General features: G+C 43.3%; 1 protein-coding gene across 1 annotated transcript in view; it reads left to right on the top strand.

Annotated features, from left to right (window-relative positions):
- LOC122793226 (polypyrimidine tract-binding protein 3-like) overlaps positions 1–19031 on the top strand; it is a gene marked incomplete in the record, with an annotated part of 1714658 nt that overhangs the window by 1089575 nt on the left and 606052 nt on the right. Inside the window, 1 exon segment of the mRNA XM_044061073.1 lies at positions 11578–11611. Coding sequence (XP_043917008.1) covers positions 11578–11611 — 34 coding nt within the window.

Below are 19031 nucleotides of genomic sequence, written 5' to 3'. Positions count from 1 at the left end.
CTGAACAACCAGACTTGAAGGAGTTGCAGGATTTGTTGCATAGTGCAGAGCAAGTGGGTAAACGCACCTTGCAATGTGGTTTTGATGCTTTAGTGGCCTCATGTAGAGCTACTGTTACAGGATCAGTCATACGTAAACATGCTTGGCTCAAAGAACAAACCTTACCAGATCATGTCAAAACTAAACTACTAGATGTACCTCTTCAAAAAGATGTATTGTTTGGTGTTAAAGCTGAGGAGGTATTAAAGAAAATGGAGGAAAAGGCAAAATCAATGCAAACAGTGAAAGATTTCCTACAGGTACAACCTCCACGTTTCAGTAGAAATTGACATTCAAAAAATTGGTCCTTTCCAGCCACGGACAGACCTCGAAGAGGGTAGATACAGGCGCCCGAGGGGTAGAGGGCAATCTCAAGGATCATTTAGAGGCAGACAATGGCAAGCACCTACACCAAGAGGTGGTGAGGATAGATGTCCTTCAAGGATGCATCTGCAGTCCTTACAAATGGGTTGTCCTGTCGTCGGTTGGCCGGATTCCAAAGTCTGGGTCCGGCTTCGGCTGGTGTCGCACTTCACCCGACGTCATCGCTGCAGTTTTTCGGGTATAAAGGCATCAGCCGACGCCATTTTCCTCAGTCTTTCTTGCCGCGTGGCGCCTGAAGCAGAAGCTGTTAAGTGCCGGTCAGTCAGATCCAGAGATTACTACTACCGAATACTATTTCGAAGACTTCTAAAAAGCTAAGTACCCCGTTGGGGACTTTTTCTTGCCTCAGCCGATGTCAGAGAAAGTGAATAACTGTTTATCTTGTGGGAAACAAATACCTCATAAAGATTTCCACTCCTACTGTATACATTGTTTAGGCCCAGACCACGACGTAGCAGCTTGTCTAGCCTGTGCTTCTTTTAACCGACGGACGCTTAGACGTCGGTCGGTGTTTGCTGAACAGATTTTCGGCTCTGATTTTGCCTATATTATGCCGTCGGATCCTCCGACAACGCAAATTTCCAAAAACGAAAAGAAAAGGACCGACACTCACGGTCCGCGGGTTTCGCCGAAACCGCGATTAAGCAAACCGCGAGTGTCTCGGTTTCGGCCGAAACCGAGCAAGCGGTTCTTTCTTCAGCCGAAACCTTGCCTTCTACCGAGGCCTCCTCTAACCTGGTAGAATCGGCTTCTGAAATCCAACCTTCTGTTGCGGTTTCTCAGGAATTATCAGACACTATTCCCCTGGATATTTCAACCCCTGCACGTGGAGCTGCTAGGCCTCCTGCAGCCATGTCTATTAAGGCCTTTGCCAGGGCTAAAGCAGCCAAAGCTTCAAAAACTGTGCCTGCCAAACCCCCCTCACACAGGCCCAGCACTAGCTCTCATATGCTTTCTTTGGCTGAAGATCTTATTTCTTTAATTCGTGGATCCCAGCCTCATCCAGACAGGTCCTCTCTCCCACCTCCAGAAAAGAGGCCTAGAGCAGAGCCTCCTGAACCAGTATCCACTGATGATTCCTCTGATGACACAGAACATACAGACCCTCCTGAGGCTTCTTATTCTCCTTACGAAGATTCTGATGCTGAAGAGTCCATTCCTTCAGCCTCTCCACCTGAGGAATTTTCCTTTGGGGAAACCTTGCATGCTATGAGGGAACAATTTCAGTGGCAGGGCCAAGATTTCTCAGACTCCAGAAAAAGGCTTAGAACCTTTCTTCATTTGCCACAACATAGGCCTTTAGCTATATCTCCAGTTCTCTCTGTTGTAGATGATGCATTTAATGATGCTTGCACTGCTCCTGATTCATTACCTCCGGCTCCTGCTAAGCCCGATAGGTTCTACAGGGTCCCGGACACTCATCACCATTTATACAAGGCTCCTTTTGCAGATCCAGAGACTATCTCCCAGGGCCCTAAAGCTGTAGCAGCTACTTCTACTAAAAACCCCCTCCCCTCTGAAAGGGAATCCAGGTCCTTAGAGAGATGGGGTAAAAAAGTTTACACTTCTGCTACCTTGTCAGCCAGGGCTTTGAACTGCCATTTTCATATGATTCAATATCAAGAGTTTATGCTTGACCAGTTAACTAAAAAGCTGTCCTCTGAAGAATCTTTAGATAAAAAATATGTTCAGGAAATGGTACATAACATACAGCAAGTTAGTAACCATTCTTTAAAATGTGGCTATGATGCACTGGAGGCTTCCTTTAGATCAGCCATGACTGGCACAGTTATCAGGAGACATGCATGGTTGAAAGAACAGGCATTACCAGACCATGTCAAATCAAAGCTTTTGGATGCACCTATGGACAAGGTCAATTTATTTGGTTCCCCTGCTCAGCAGGTACTAAAAATGATGGAAGAGAAGGTGAAATCTGTACAAACGGTGAAAGATTTCTTACAGGTTCAACCTCCAAGATTTAGCTGGAACTGGCCCTCCAAGAATTGGTCCTTTCCGGACTCTTCTAAGACACAGAGAGGCAGGAATAGGCGTTCTAGAGGCAGAAACCAATCCAGGGGTGCCTACAGGGGACGCCAGTGGCAAGGTAACAACCAGCGAGGCACGGACGCAGCCACCACCACTACAACTACTCAATCACAGTGACTTGACAGTGGCACCGCCTACCAGGGAACAACTAGAAGCACCCTTAGGCGGAAAGCTAACCTTATTTTTAAAGAACTGGCATTGCATCACAAGGGAAAAATGGATTTTGCAAACTATAGACCAAGGTTACAGGTTCCATTTCCATACTCTACCAGGGAAGAGAGGAATGCCAAACCTACCACCTACTCAAAGGGCAGAAGCTCTAAAGCAAATATCTCAGCTATTAAGAATGAGAGCTGTGGAAAAGGTACCATCTATGGAGCAAGGCAAGGGATTTTACTCGAGACTCTTCCTGGTACCAAGAAAAGAAAACAAATGGAGACCCATTCTAGACCTGTCCGCTTTAAACACATTCCTCATTGTTCCAAAATTCAAAATGCTGACCCTACAGCAGCTTCTTCCCATGCTGGGCAAGGAGTCTTGGCTGGTAACTCTAGATCTCAAGGAGGCATACCTGCACGTCCCCATACGACCAATTTGCAGAAGATACCTCAGATTTCTTGCAGGATCAGAGCATTATCAATTTTCAGCATTGCCCTTTGGCTTATCTACTGCGCCCAGAGTGTTCACGAAATGCCTGGCATCAGTAATTGCTCATTGCAGACTTCAGGGGATCCAAATTTATCCCTACCTGGACGACTGCCTGATACAAGCGGACAACAAAAGCAAGCTAACAGAAGACTTACAAAGAGTCATTTACCTGCTGCAAGCCTTGGGATACACAGTCAATATAAAAAAGTCAAGGCTGATTCCATCCCAAAGAATAACCTTTCTGGGTGCAGAGCTGGACACATCAAAACAAATGGCATTCCTAACTGCAGAAAAGAAAGAGCAACTACCTCTCTACTTCTTGGCATTAACAAAGCAGAACCATCTAACTGCAAGGAAAGTACTGCAAGCTCTAGGCTTCATGGCATCCTGCATAATTCTGGTCCCTCATGCCAGACTGCATATGAGAAAGCTACAGTGGTACCTAAAGAATTTGTGGTCCCAACACAGGCACAGCCTAGAAACCAAAATTCCAATAATCCCATGCCTGAAGCAAGAGTTCCTATGGTGGGCTCAGGCCTGTCAATCAAACACAGGATTGCCCTTCTGCAACAGTCAACCAAGCCAAACCATCACGACAGATGCCTCAGACCTCGGTTGGGGGGCACACATGCTGGGCAAGTGCATACGAGGCTTATGGACTCAAGACCAGCTGCGCCTACACATAAATCTAAAGGAAATGCTGGCAGTAAAATTGGCAATCCAGTCATTCAGACCATTTCTCCAAGAAGGTCAGTTGATAAGGACAGAACACCGCAGTTATGTGGTACATCAACAAACAGGGAGGCACACATTCATATCCTCTATGCCGGCTGGCACTGGACCTATGGGATGTGGCCCTGAGCTTCAACATTCAGTTACGAGCAATTTTTGTACCGGGAAAAGAAAACATTCTAGCAGACATATTAAGCAGAACTACCACAGATGCCCACGAATGGATGCTACATCCGGACTTCTTCAAAGCCATCACAAGAGAATGGGGATTACCACAAATAGACTTGTTTGCATCCCCACTCAACCACCAGCTAAAGAAATTCTGCACAAGGACGTACCACCCACTTGCTTGGAAGGTGGACTCCCTATCTTTCAGTTGGAAAAACCTGACAGCATACGCATTCCCACCACTTCCTTTGATGCACAAGGTGCTTCTGAAGATCAAAGAGGACCGTCCAAGGATCATTCTGATAGCTCCAGACTGGCCAAGACAACATTGGTACCCATTGCTGAGGAGCATGTCTCGGGAACAGGTATGGACACTACCCCTGATCCCATTACTGTTGACACAGAACAACTACAACATCCTGCATCCAAACCTGAAAACTCTGCAGCTAACTGCCTGGAACATTACATAACACCAATTAACCCAAATTTATCCCAAAGGGTTAAAGACATAATCCTGGAGGCTCGCAGACCTTCAACAAGAAAGAATTATGCAGCAAAATGGAAAAGATGTCTCATTTGGAGTACTGCAAAGGGAGAAGATGTGACGCTGGTAAACATAGCCAACATCCTGGAGTACTTGGCAGAGCTCTTCCACACAGGCCTGTCCTATTCTTCCATCAAGATACATGCATCAGCTGTTATACAGCTCGGATCCTCCTGTCTTCTCTCGTCCTCTGCTCAGACAGTTTCTGAGAGGAATTAAAAATGTAAAACCTCCCAGGAAACCGCCATTGCCAGCATGGGACTTGAACTTTGTGCTAAAAAAATTGACACTTCCCCCTTTCGAGCCAGCAGCAACAGCAGAATTACAATACTTATCCTGGAAGACTGCTTTCCTGCTGGCAATAACTTCAGCAAGAAGGGTCTCTGAACTACAGGCATTAATGGCAGTGCAACCCTTCCTGATCTTCCATCAAGATAGAGTGTCCATGAGAACAAATCCTACATTTATGCCTAAGGTGGTATCCAGTGTCTCATTAAATCAGGCTATCCACCTACCTACATTCTTCCCAAACCCACAGAACAGGGGGGAAAGACTCTTGCATACCTTGGATGTACATAGACAATTACGCTACTACCTGGACAGGACTAAGTCCAATAGAAAAACTGACCAGCTTCTGGTAGCATATGCCACAGGAAAGGAAGGAAAACCAATTTCAAAACAGACAATCTCCAAATGGATTGGAAATTGCATTAGATTTTGTTACTCCTACCATGGAAAGAAAACTCCAGAGAACATCAGGCCTCACTCCACAAGGGCTACAGCCACTACCACAGCTTTCTTACGAGGAGTGGCTACCAAGGACATTATAGAGGCTGCTACTTGGACCTCCGTGCATACATTTGCCAAGCATTACAATTTACCTTTATACTCTAGATCCCGAGCAGGTTTTGCCACTGCTGTTTTGCAAGGGATCCTAGCTGCACCATAATCTCTACTCTTTTCCTCCTCCCCTTGTTTAGCTATGGTATTCTACCCATTTGTAAGAACTGCAGATGCATCCTTGAAGGACATAGTACAGTTTTGTACCTACCATAAATGTAGATGTCCGATAGGAATGCATCTGCAGTCAGGATTACCCACCCACCTTCCCCTCTGAGGTACTCCTAGGGTATTTGCCATCCTTCAGCTAGCTTGGAGGGGATCTATTATGGTGTATTTGTTTGTATATATGTACATACATGCTTATTTTATGTGTTTGCTCTCTTCTATTTGGAAACTTTGGCATTTATCCAAATTTAGCCATCCAAGAGGGCACCTGGCATCTGGGGCAAGAAACACTGAGGTAAATGGCGTCGGCTGATGCCTTTATACCCGAAAAACTGCAGCGATGACGTTGGGTGAAGTGCGACACCAGCCGGACCCAGACTTTGGAATCCGGACGACCGAAGGGCTGCCTGACGACAGGACAACCCATTTGTAAGGACTGCAGATGCATTCCTATCGGACATCTACTTTTATGGTAGGTACAAAACTGTACTTTCACAGCCATTCAGAAAGCAGAACCAATGACTTTCCCCTTTGCATGCCAAGCAAGGCTCAATTGGCAGCACCTTTAGGCGGAAAACTGGCGTTATTTTCGAAAAATTGGCATATTGCCACAAAAGACAAATGGATCCTGGACATTATAGACAGAGGCTACAGATTCCACTTTCACACCCTTCCAAAAATGAGAGGCATGCCAAACATGCCACACAATCAAAGGGCAGAGGCACAAAAACAAATTTCAGATCTCATGGACATGAAAGCTATTCAAGAGGTACCTGCACAAGAACAGGGTCAAGGTTTTTATTCCAGACTATTCCTGGTACCAAGGAAGGGCAAAGATTGGAGACCTATTTTGGACCTATCCATCCTAAACACATATTTACTGCCAAAATTCAAGATGCTCACATTACAGCAGCTTCTTCCCATGCTGGACAAGGAGTCTTGGCTGGTAACATTGGACCTCAAGGAGGCATACCTGCATGTCCCAATCAGACAAGATTGCAGAAGATACCTCAGATTTCTTGCAGGTTCAACCCATTATCAATTCTCTGCATTGCCCTTTGGCTTATCTACTGCGCCCAGAGTGTTCACGAAATGCCTGGCATCAGTAATTGCCTTCTGCACACTTCAAGGGATACAAATATATCCATATTTGGATGACTGCCTGATCCAAGCGGACAGCAAACACATACTTCTGAAACACCTGGCGTTTGTAATAATGTTGTTGAATTCTCTGGGATACACAGTCAACAAAAAGAAATCAAGACTAATACCCTCTCAAACAATAATTTTCCTGGGTGCCAGCTTGAATACAAACACCCAGATGGCCTACCTCACACCAGAGAAACGAGGGCAACTAACTCATTACTTCAGAAAACTGGCAACCTTCACCAGGCTGACTGCAAGGAAAATCCTGCAGGCTCTGGGATTCATGGCATCTTGCATCCTGCTAATCCCATGTGCAAAGCTGCATATGAGGAAACTTCAATGGTGCCTAAAAAACTTATGGTCTCAACACAGCCACAGTTTGGAAACAATTATACCACTGATTCCATGTCTTCAAAAGGAATTTCTGTGGTGGGCTCAAGCATGCCAAAGAAACACAGGTCTCCCATTCTGCAAGCCTCAAGCAAATCAAGACATCACAACAGACGCCTCAGACTACACCTGGGGGGCGCACATGACAGATCGGTGCATTCAGGGCAAATGGTCAGAAAAAGAAAAGCACCTACACATCAATCAAAAGGAAATGCTAGCAGTAATAAATGCTATTATGGCTTTCAAAGACCTACTGCATCCAGGCCAGCTATTGATAAGGACAGACAACACCACAGTGATGTGGTACATAAACAAACAGGGAGGAACCCATTCATACCACCTATGCAGGCTAGCCATGTCTCTTTGGAACATGGCTCTGGAATTATAAATCCAACTTCAAGCACAGTTCCTGCCAGGCAAGGAAAACACGCTGGCAGACAACCTAAGCAGAAATATGACAGATCCACACGAATGGAAGTTGCATCCTCAAGTTTTTACAAAGATAATTCAAGCATGGGGAAAGCCAGACATATAGATCTCTTTGCCACCCACAGAAATTACCAATTGACAAAATTCTGCTCAAGGACCTTTCATCCACAGGCCTGGAAAGTGGACGCACTCTTTCAGTTGGACAACAATGACAGTTTATGCCTTTCCACCGCTTCCTCTGCTGCCCAAAGTTCTATTAAAAGCCAGAGCAGACAGACCAAAGATGATTCTCATTGCTCCAGACTGGCCAAGACAACACTGGTATCCACTCCTGAGGAGCCTGACGCATTCCCCACCATGGATCCTGCCTCTAATGCCTCTTCTACTGACTCAGCACAACTTCAAAACTCTTCACAGTCAGCTGAAAACACTCAATCTTGCCGCATGGAGGATTCCTTAAATTCACAACAGACCCTACTCTCCAAGGAGGTGCAGGATGTAATTATGGAGGCCAGAAGGCCTTGTACTAGAAAAGCCTACTCCGCAAAATGTAAACGGTTTTGTGCCTGGAATCAGAAAAAGGGTCAGAATCCTGAAATACTGAATTTACCTCAAATATTACAGTACCTAGCTGAGATGCTAAGCAGTGGACTTTCATTCTCCTCCATCAAAATCCATGCCTCAGCCATTTCTGCAGAATACAACACTGATCCTCCTTTATTCTCTCACCCTCTCTTAAGACAGTTCCTCAGAGGTGCTAAGAATATAAAACCCCCAAGGAAGCAACCAGTACCTGCTTGGGACCTCAATTTCATTCTAGAAAACTGAACCTGCCTCCTTTTGAGCCAGCTGCTTCAACAGAACTGCAATATTTGTCATGGAAAACAGCCTTCCTTCTGGCTATCACCTCAGCACGCAGGGTTTCGGAACTACAAGCCCTCATGGCTGTGCAGCCTTTCATCATTTTCCATCAGGACAGAGTTTCCTTACGAACCAACCCTTCTTTTATGCCAAAGGTAGTATCCAGGGTAGCCTTGAATCAGGCTATCCACTTACCTACCTTTTACCCTAATCCACAAAACAAAGGGGAGAGACTACTACATTCTTTGGACATTCACAGACAGCTCCGTTATTATTTGGACAGAACAAAGCCTTACAGAAAATCAGAGCAACTCTGTGTCCTATGCTACAGGTGCTCAAGGGAAGCCTATTTCCAAACAGGCAATCTCAAAATAGATAGCCCACTGCATTCGCTTTTGTTGCTCTTTTCATGGTAAAACTGTACCTACAGGCATCAGATCTCACTCCACAAGGGCCACAGCTACCTCTGCAGCTTTCCTCAGGGGGGTTCCTACCAAAGATATTTTGGAAGCAGCCACTTTACTTTCTCCAAGCACGATCACCTACCATTATACTCCAAATCTAGAGCGAGCTTTGCCACTGCAGTCTTGCAGGGCATCCTGGCTCCTCCTAGTTCCACTTAGTGCCTACCACCCCTTCTTTAGCTTTGGGATTCTACCCATCTGTTATGACTGCAGCTGTATGCACGATGAACATAGTACAGTTTTGTACCTACCATAAATGTAGATGTTCGAGTGCTAATACAGCTGCAGTCCAGGTTTCCCTCCCTCCTTCCCCTCTTGGGACAGGCCTAATTGCTAACACCTCCTCATACAACATGATTGGGGTGTTCTTTTATGGTGTATTTGCTTGCAACTTCTGTTTTTTGATTTTATTGCATTGCATTATTACATAAATTTATGTTTTGCCTTCCTTCTGGGGGCACCTGACATCTGGGGCAAGAAAAACTGAAGAAAATGGCGTCGGCTGGTTCTTTTATACCCCTGTCGCACTGACGTCAGGGAAGAAGCGACGACATCCGACGCCGGACCTAGACTTTGGAATTCGGCCGACCGAGGCCCCGCCTGACGGCAGGAAAACCCATCTGTTATGACTGCAGCTGTATTAGCACTCGAACATCTACATTTATGGTAGGTACAAAACTGTACTTTACCCTCCCTCCCAACCCCCTGTTTTTCCTCTTAGTAGACCTCTACTTTCTTTTACTATCCTTAAAAGCCTTTTTGGAGTATTTCCTTTTGGTTTGAGGTATATTTTTGTGTGTTTCATTTTATTTTGGTCCCCATTAGAGGGCACCTGACATCTGGGGCAAGAAAAACTGATGTAATGGCGTCGGCTGCATGTTTTATACCCCTGACGACCTGACGTCATGGAAGAAGGGACAGCAACCAACACAGGACCCAAGACTTTGTTAATCAGGCAGACTGAGGGCAACCTGCCAGCAGATTACCCAAATGTAGTGACTGCAACAGTGAATACACTCGAACATCTACATTTATGGTAAGTGTACACAACTGTACTTTCTTCCACCAGAACCTGGCTCCTACTTGGGGGGCTTCTGACAGGATAGGGCAAGAAAAACTGATGTAATGGTGTCGGCTGCCTTACTTTTATACTACTGACAACCTGACGTCTGTCCTGAAGTGACAACAACCGACACAGAAATACTAAGCCTCTGGTCTTTGGGCTGGCAGAGGGCTACCCTGGCAGGGATAACCCAAATGTGATGACTGCAACAGTAAATGCACTCTAACATTTACATTTATGGTAAGTGTACACAAATGTACTAGCTTTCGTTGTGGTAAGTATTTAACTTTTCCTGCTACTGTTCTATAAATCTAAAGCTGATTGTAATTTATCTGTGTTCCCTTCTGTTTTCTAGGTTATAGTAAGTCAATTCAGAAAGTTGCAACATGCTGAGAAACCCTGATTTGTCTTATTTATGATGTGCTCCACAGGGCTGATTCTTTCATGATCCTCTTTTAATGTAAATTTGACTGTATTCATTCTGAAGTAACTAATTGTCCTGTAATGCCTTGTGCACATCAGGATTGTGTTATTTGTGCATTTGGTTTTTAAAACTCTATCTCCGTGTGACAGTGACGTACCAAGAGACCTGCTAACTTGTTGTTGAACCCTTTTGGGTTTTATCTGTACTATTTTCAGTGTACTTTTTGCTAGACATTAACCTGAAGCACATAACTGCAGTTTACTAAGTAAGTTAGCTTTATAAATGGATGACTTATAAATTGTTTAATTTATAACATGGCAGTCTTGCATTCACCTTATGTAGGGAAACCGCTGATGATTTCAGAAACTGGCCAGATGATGACTAAACTGGCCAAGCAGAAGCTCAGATGCTGTAGACACTGTGACAAGGACCTAATCTTTGAAGACTTGCTTTTATGTTGAGTACATTCCCATAACTGTATTTAGACTTCTGAATGCTTTATTCTTCTCTGACTTTGCTTTTGTGTTATGAACCATATTTCTTTGTTGATAGTGTCATGACTTTTTTTGTTTGTTTTACTTGGTTTTTCACTTCTCATTTTACTTGCGTGTGCTTTCCAGCTGTTTTGCCTTTTTTTCTCTCTCTTCCTAAAGTTTAGTGCCTTGAATTTTGTACGTTTCTTTTCTTTGTGGCAAAATTTCATTAACCAAGTGGCGCTTTCTGGCTTTTACATGGTAACCCACTTCTTACTACATTGCACATAGTGCTTCCTGTTGCCATTTCTGTTTGAGAAAATTACATGTTGCCTGATAAATACTGTCATTGCAGTAGGCTATTTGATTGCAGCTTAGAAAAGAATAAATTGAAATGGTATAAAGGTTCCTCACCTTGATTCAGTGGGCTTGTGCCCTTTACATATTCCAATCTTTATTATCCTGAGTAACATTTTGGCTGCCATACTTTTTATTTTTAGACATTAGCTGTTTGCACAGATACCAGCTGCTCCTGTGTCTGGCCTAACATTATGAAATTTATTTTCTGATTGCAGTTTCCTAGGTTGAAATGTGACTTTGTTTATTGAAGTGCATATAGTTTGCTGCTTAAGATTTAAATTTCTATGTACTTTTATTTTTTTCTGCAGATTTAAACAGCATATTTCTCAATTTGTTTGGTACTGTTTAGTGTCTGATGTTCTCCCCCCATTGTTTACAGTATATTTTTTTATTTACAGGCCATCACACCTCATGGGCTTTTCATCCTGTTTGGTAAGTTCTCAAAAATGTGCTCAAATAGTAATGCAACTCAAGCTGATAAATCCAGATTCAGGGCGAAACTGAATCAAAAGAAAAGCAAATTCTGACTCAGGGCCACAAGTTCAAATTTCCTTTTGCAAAGTTAAAATTGCACAATATTTTAAACTGCACAAGCACTTCAAGTACTAAAATTTTGCAAGTATTTATTTTAAATAATAAATAACATTTTTTGTAGCTTTGTTGAATATATTTTATTTTGTCGCTCCTGAATCAGAATTTCTTTTAAGTTCTAAAAAGTTAAGAGCATTGACATTTTGGAGAAGGAGTACTGTACAATGTGCAAAGTTAGCTTTGTTACATGTTTTTCTCTCTGTTTAGCTCTAGAGGTATTTTTTTTTTCGTTTCCAAACTAGTGATGCTTTTCTGCCTACAGCATCTTAGAGTTGGGAATGGTGGTCATGTTATTTATCTGCAGTGTACTAAAGATAAGAGTGCAGCCATTACTCAAGCTTATGTCTTATACTTTTGCTGCTAACTTTCTGCTGGTAATGAAACAAGGTGCTTTGGATTGCACCCAAATGTTATGACTTCAGAGCAATGTCTATCCCTGACAAAAAGAACTACAGTAGAGCATCTATTATCTGAACGTCAATTGTCATAACAATCAGTTGTCAGAACCAGCCTTCCAAAGTTTTTGGGTGGGAAAAATCATAGTCTGAAAATGTAAACATTATATGTATTTGCCTGAGCATGTTTTTTGAGCTTGTAGCCAGCTTGTGTGTGAAAAATATTCTTTATTGTCCATTGAAATTGCTGAATGGTTGAAAAGTATATTCCTGCATGCAGAATAAAAACAAGATTTTAGAAGTGTTTTACCCACTTCAGTTGTATGTTTGATTATCCGAACAGTTTGATTATCCGAACTACTCTAGGTCCCAAATAGTTTGAATAATCATCTCTAATGTACTGCTTTTTTAACTGTCTTATTAACAACGGCTCTTCAAGAAATTGTCACCTACATTATACCCATTTTATTTGCTTATGGGAATATCTGAAATTTCTGTATATGCTTTGTTTCTAGTTTTCAGAACCATACGTCATATATTGTGATATTGGTAGGGGTATAACTGCAATGAAAAGCTAATCTTTTCCTGAATAACCTAGTCATCCATTTTCATTTACACCACTTTCACCTCTCACTTAACTGTTCATTGTTCATATTCCCATTTTACCTTAGTGTATTGGTCATATTTTAGGCACTTTACAGCACTTACGGGGTTAAGTGCCAAAATGTGTTTGTACTCATCTCCCTTCTCATTTATTTGAGATTTTTTTTATCAAAAGGCTTTGTAACTATTTTGTTAAACCACAGCCCAAATAAATTCAGTAGATCTCTGTGACAGTGTTGGGGTATTGTGAAATGCATCCATAGACTTTATTGGACACACTTCCGTGCATGTGTGATGGTGTACCTGTTAGTTGTTTTATACACTTCACCCTTTTCCCTATGCTTATGTCACTAGAATTAAAATTTACATTTCATTCTCTGTGGCATGCTTGTAGGAGAAGCAGGATTTCAGGATTTTTAAAAGGTTAATTTCAGGAAATCTGCTGTCAAAAGCATTCGCCATGTGCAGAAAATGATTTTCTGCACTTGGTGCACGTCATGCTGCATCAGGAAAGTAAGCAGCTAAACATGACCGATAAATTTTAAAAATCAGGATTCCGTGATTACCATTCTTTTTGTAATATTAGGGCTTAACTAGCATCTCCTTGTAAAAATGTCTTGTGTTTATCATTATTTATGAAGTGCTAATGAATGTGTCTTAATTTGTCACCTGTAGAATAGTGTGTGCGTTGTACCTTTAAGATGCATTTCAAGGACAGCACGTGCACATAAATAGCAAGCACGTGCTAGCTTTAGTGCCATTTTGAGATTGAAGCCAGAGAGTGAGCATGAATGAATGTAACAACTAGTTTGTTTATAAGTTTATCTAAGTTAAAATTATTAAGCCTTAATCCTGATGTGTTTGTACATAATAAAGCTGCTTGAACAGATCCCACGAATGCTAGTCTGTTTTATCCTGACTGGACGAGTGACATGGTGTCAGAAGTGGGATTTCAGAGTCATGAGGTGCAGAGTTAACCGTGAAGATAAACTAAGAAAGCAGAGTACAGAAAAAGGGCCAGAAACGAACCAAATGTAATGGAAACTTGCACAAACAATTTATTAAAGGTAAAACCGAGCACTACAAGGGCACAAAATGCATTATTAGGCAAGCGAGAGGCACAGAAAAGTTTATTAATTAAACATGTTTAAAATTAAGATATTTGACAAAACAATTATCAGAAAATCACATAAAGGGTTTGGAATCACCTCGGAATGGCAAAACGAGCTTTTTTAATGTAAAATGAGCATGTTTAGCATAAAATGAGAACAAGAAAAGTATAAATGGGCATGACAAAAGATTAAATTAGCAAAACAAATATAATAAAAAGCAAAAAAGGGCATATTAAATCAAGGTGACTGCATGTTTTTTGGCCAAGTACTGTATAAACTACTGTTTTGTATTGAGTTAAGCTATAAATGTGTTCCTTATGGAGGTGAAAAAAATTTAAACCGAAGGCTCAGTAGTGCTTTCATGATATTTGGCTTGGAACAGCTACAGCTTATTATTCTATGTAGTCATTAATGGGTCTCAGAGACAGTTTGAGAATGAATCTGCTTTCTTTACCAAAGAAGTTCATCATATAAGCACATATCCTAGTTCCAGTTTTACTAAAGCTATTTTCTCAGAGTATGCTGATGTTTTTGATGACAAGTTAGACAAACTTCCAGTTGTGTATTCTATGAAGTTAGACCCAGAGGTCAATACAGTGGTCAGACCAGCAAGACAAGTTCTGATAGCTATGCATGATAAATTCAAAGCTCAGTTGGATAAAATTGGTGCAGCAAGGTATAATTTGTCCAGTTACAGAACCAACTGAATGGGTATCGTCCATGGTAGCAGCCCACAAAAAAGGCTCTGACTAAATCAGAATATGCATTGATCCAAGAGATCTGAACAAAGCATTAAAGAGATCTCATCTTTTGCATACAGTCGAAGAAGTTGCAGCCCTAATACCGAATGCCACTATCTTTTCTGTACTGGATGCAAAATGTTCAGTGTTCTGTAGTCCTGTCTCACCTTCATTCTTCTATATGGGTTCGGAGCTGATCTTTGGCTCCGACTCAGCCTATTACAAAGCTCAAAGTCTTCTAGTTGGCTCGTTTCTAGGTAGGTATCCCATGGTGGACCAGTATAATCCCCAGATCTTGTTTGCCGCGTCGACGAGTTAAGATGTGCTACTTTTTGGCCGTGGCTAAGTTTAACACATTTTGCTATTTTTTTTCTATATTACAGTTTAACTTTTCAAGTTATATGGCTTTTGCTAATGTTTTACAAGTGTTAGTGTAGTTTCAGTCTTGCTGAAGTGATGTCCTTCAAGGATGCATCTGCAGTCATAACATATGGGTTGTCCTGCCTCAGGCAGCCCTTCGGTCAGCCGGATTCCAAAGTCTGGGTCTGGCCTCTGCTGATGTCGCACTTCACCCGACGTCATAGCTCCTGGGGTATAAAGGCATCAGCCGACGCCATTTTCCTCAGTCTTTCTTGCCGCGCGGTGCCCGAAGCAGAAGCTGTTCGCAAGTGCCGGTCGGTCAGATCCAGAGATTTCAGCTACCGAAGACTTCTAAAAAAGCTAAGTACCCCGTTGGGGACTCTTTCTTGCCTCAGCCGATGTCAGACAAAGTAAATAATTGTTTAACTTGTGGGAAACAAATAGCTCATAAGGATTTCCACTCTTACTGCCTTCCTTGCTTAGGCCCAGACCACAACGTATCAGCTTGTTTAGCCTGTGCTTCCTTCAACCGACGGACACTTAGACGTCGGTCGGAGTTTGCTGAAGAGTTTTTTGGCTCCACTTTTGCATATAAAATGCTGTCGGAGACTCCGACTACACATTTAGCTAAAAAACGCAAGGAAAAGGGCCGACACTCGCGGCCCACGGTTTCGGCTGAAACCACGGTTAGGCCTACCGCGAGTGTCTCGGTTTCGGCTGAAACCGAGACCTCGGTTCTCCCTTCGGCCGAAAGCATGTCTCCGACAACCGAGGCCACACAGGCCCCGGCTGAGTCGGCTACAGAAATTCCTACTGAAGAAGCAGGCACACAAGATTTGTCCAACACCATTCCGTTGGACATCTCTACTCCTGCACGTGGGGCAGCTAGACCCCCTGCTTCTATGTCTATCAAGGCCTTCTCCAGGGCTAAAGCAGCTAAACTTTCCAAGGCCTTACCTACAAAAGCTCCCTCTCACAGACCTACCTCAAGTACTCAGATTCTCAGTCTTGCTGAGGACCTTATTTCCCTGATCAGGGGATCCCAACCTCACCCAGACAGGGCCTCACAACCCCCTCCTGAAAAGAGGCCTAGGACTGAACCCCGTATTTCCCTGATCAGGGGATCCCAACCTCACCCAGACAGGGCCTCACAACCCCCTGCTGAAAAGAGGCCTAGGACTGAACCCCCTGAACCTCTCTCCTCTGACTATTCCTTGGATGGTTCAGATTTATCTGACCATCAGGAAGGACCATACTCACCTTACGAGGATTCTGATGCAGAAGACTCCATTCCTTCTGCCTCCCCTCCAGAAGAATTTTCATTTGGGGAAACTCTACACTCAATGAGGGAACACTTCCAATGGCAGGGTCAAGATTTTTCTGATTCTAGGAAAAGGCTAAGGACTTTTTTACACTTACCACAGCATAGGCCTTTAGCCATACAACCTGTACTATCAGTTGTTGATGATGCATACAATGATGCCAGTACTGCCCCTGATTCTCTTCCCCCGGCCCCTGCCAAACCTGACAGATACTACAGGGTCCCGGATTCTCACTTCCACTTGTATAAGGCCCATGCTGCAGACCCAGAAACCATTTCTCAGGGCCCTAAAGGTGTTGCAGCTGCCTCTGCCAAAAACCCCCTACCCTCTGAAAGAGAATCAAGAGCATTAGAGAGATGGGGTAAAAAGGTTTATACATCTGCTACTCTTTCTGCCAGGGCTTTAAACTGTCAATTTCACATGATACAGTACCAGGAATTTTTGTTAGATCAGCTGAATAAAAAGCTGTCCTCTCCTGAACCTTTAGACCGTAAGTCCCTTCAGGATTTGGTACACAGCTCTCAGCAGGTCAGTAATCATTTCTTAAAATGTGGCTATGATGCACTGGAGGCTTCATTTAGATCAGCTATGACTGGAGCAGTGATTCGAAGGCATGCCTGGCTAAAAGAACAATCCTTGTCAGACCTTGTCAAGTCTAAACTCCTAGATGCCCTTATGGAGAAACAAAGTTTATTTGCCTCCCCTGCACAGGAGGTTCTAAAGAAAGTGGAAGAAAAAGCAAAATCTGTCCAAACAGTCAAGGATCTTCTGCAGGTCCAACCTCCGAGGTTCAGCAGAAATTGGCCTTCAAAGAATTTGTCCTTTCCAGACACCTCCAGAGCACAGAGAGGCAGAAATAGACGCCCAAGAGGCAGAGGTCAATCAAGGGGTGCCTACAGGGGTCGTCAGTGGCAACCTGCCAACCAGAGAAGTGCTGCCACAGCTGCGACTGCAACCACTTCCACAGGACAGACACAATGACTTGGCTCTGATTCCGCCTACCAGGGAACAACTGGAAGCACCATTGGGCGGAAAGCTAGCTTCATTTTCAAAAAACTGGCATTGCATTACAGGAGACAAATGGACTTTGCAAACAATAGACAAAGGCTACAGGTTTCACTTCCACACTCTACCAAAAAAGAGAGGAATGCCAAACCTTCCACCAAGCCGGAAATCAGAGGCTCAACATCCAACTGCAGGCCAGATTCGTACCAGGAAAAGAGAATTCACTAGCAGACAGCTTAAGCAGAACTACCACGGATGCTCACGAATGGATGCTGCATCCAGACATCTTCAAAACCATAACAAAGAAATGGGGAATGCCAGAGATAGACCTGTTCGCCTCCCCAGTCAACCACCAACTGAAGAAATTCTGCTCAAGAGCATACCACTCACAAGCCTGGAGGGTGGACTCCCTTTCTTTCAGCTGGAAGGCCCTGACAGTATATGCCTTTCCACCTCTCCCATTGATGTACAAAGTTCTACTGAAGATCAGAGAGGAACAGCCAAAGGTAATTATGATAGCTCCAGACTGGCCAAGGCAGCATTGGTACCCACTACTGAGAAGCATGTCTCGGACTAACTCATTACCTCTACCTCTATGTCCTTTACTTCTAACACAGAACAACTACAAGACCCTGCATCCAAACTTAAAAACGCTGCAGCTAACTGCTTGGAAAATTGTATAAAACAAAACCAACCTGTTTTGTCTCAGAGGGTTAAGGACATTATCCTGGAGGCTCGCAGACCCTCCACAAGGAAAACATATTCAGCCAAATGGAAGAGATTCCTCATTTGGAGTGCAGCAAAGGGAACAAATGTCACACTGGCAAACCTAGCACACATCCTAGAATACTTAGCAGAACTGTTCCACAATGGCCTGTCCTATTCTTCCATTAAGATTCATGCATCAGCAATTTCAGCAGAGTACAACATGGATCCTCCTGTCTTCTCTCATCCTCTCCTCAGACAATTTTTGAGAGGGATCAAAAATGTAAAACCTCCAAGGAAACCACCTCTGCCTGCATGGGATCTCAATTTTGTGCTAGAAAAATTAACACTTCCCCTTTTGAACCAGCAGCAACAGCAGACTTACAGTTCTTATCTTGGAAAACTGCCTTCCTGCTAGCAATCACTTCAGCAAGAAGGGTATCCGAGTTACAGGCATTAATGGCAGTGCAGCCTTTCCTTATCTTTCACCAGGATAGAGTGTCTCTGAGAACCAATCCTACTTTTATGCCAAAGGTGGTATCCAGGGTATCCTTGAACCAAGCTATTCATTTACCTACATTCTTCTCTAACCCACAGAACAGGGGGGAAAACTACTACACACCTTGGATGTACACAGACAACTGCGCTACTGTCTGGACAGAACTAAGGCCAGCAGAAAAACTGACCAGCTTCTGGTAGCATATGCAACAGGAGTGCAAGGAAAAGCAATTTCAAAACAGACAATCTCAAAATGGATAGGAAATTGCATTAGATTCTGCTACTCATTTCATGGAAAGACCACTCCTGAAAATATCAGGCCTCACTCCACAAGAGCTACAGCCACCACTACAGCTTTCCTACGAGGAGTGGCTACCAAAGACATTTTAGAAGCTGCTACTTGGAGCTCCGTGCATACTTTTGCCAAGCATTACAATCTTCCTTTATACTCCAGATCCCGAGCAGGTTTTGCAACTGCAGTTTTACAAGGGATCTTAACTACACCATCATTATCTTAGTGC

Source organism: Protopterus annectens, chromosome 2.part0, assembly GCF_019279795.1.
Source record: "Protopterus annectens isolate FY-2018-M chromosome 2.part0, PAN1.0, whole genome shotgun sequence".
Lineage (NCBI taxonomy): Eukaryota > Metazoa > Chordata > Ceratodontiformes > Protopteridae > Protopterus > Protopterus annectens.
The sequence above is the reverse complement of the archived record's forward strand: the minus strand, read 5'-3'. Positions and strand labels throughout refer to the sequence as shown.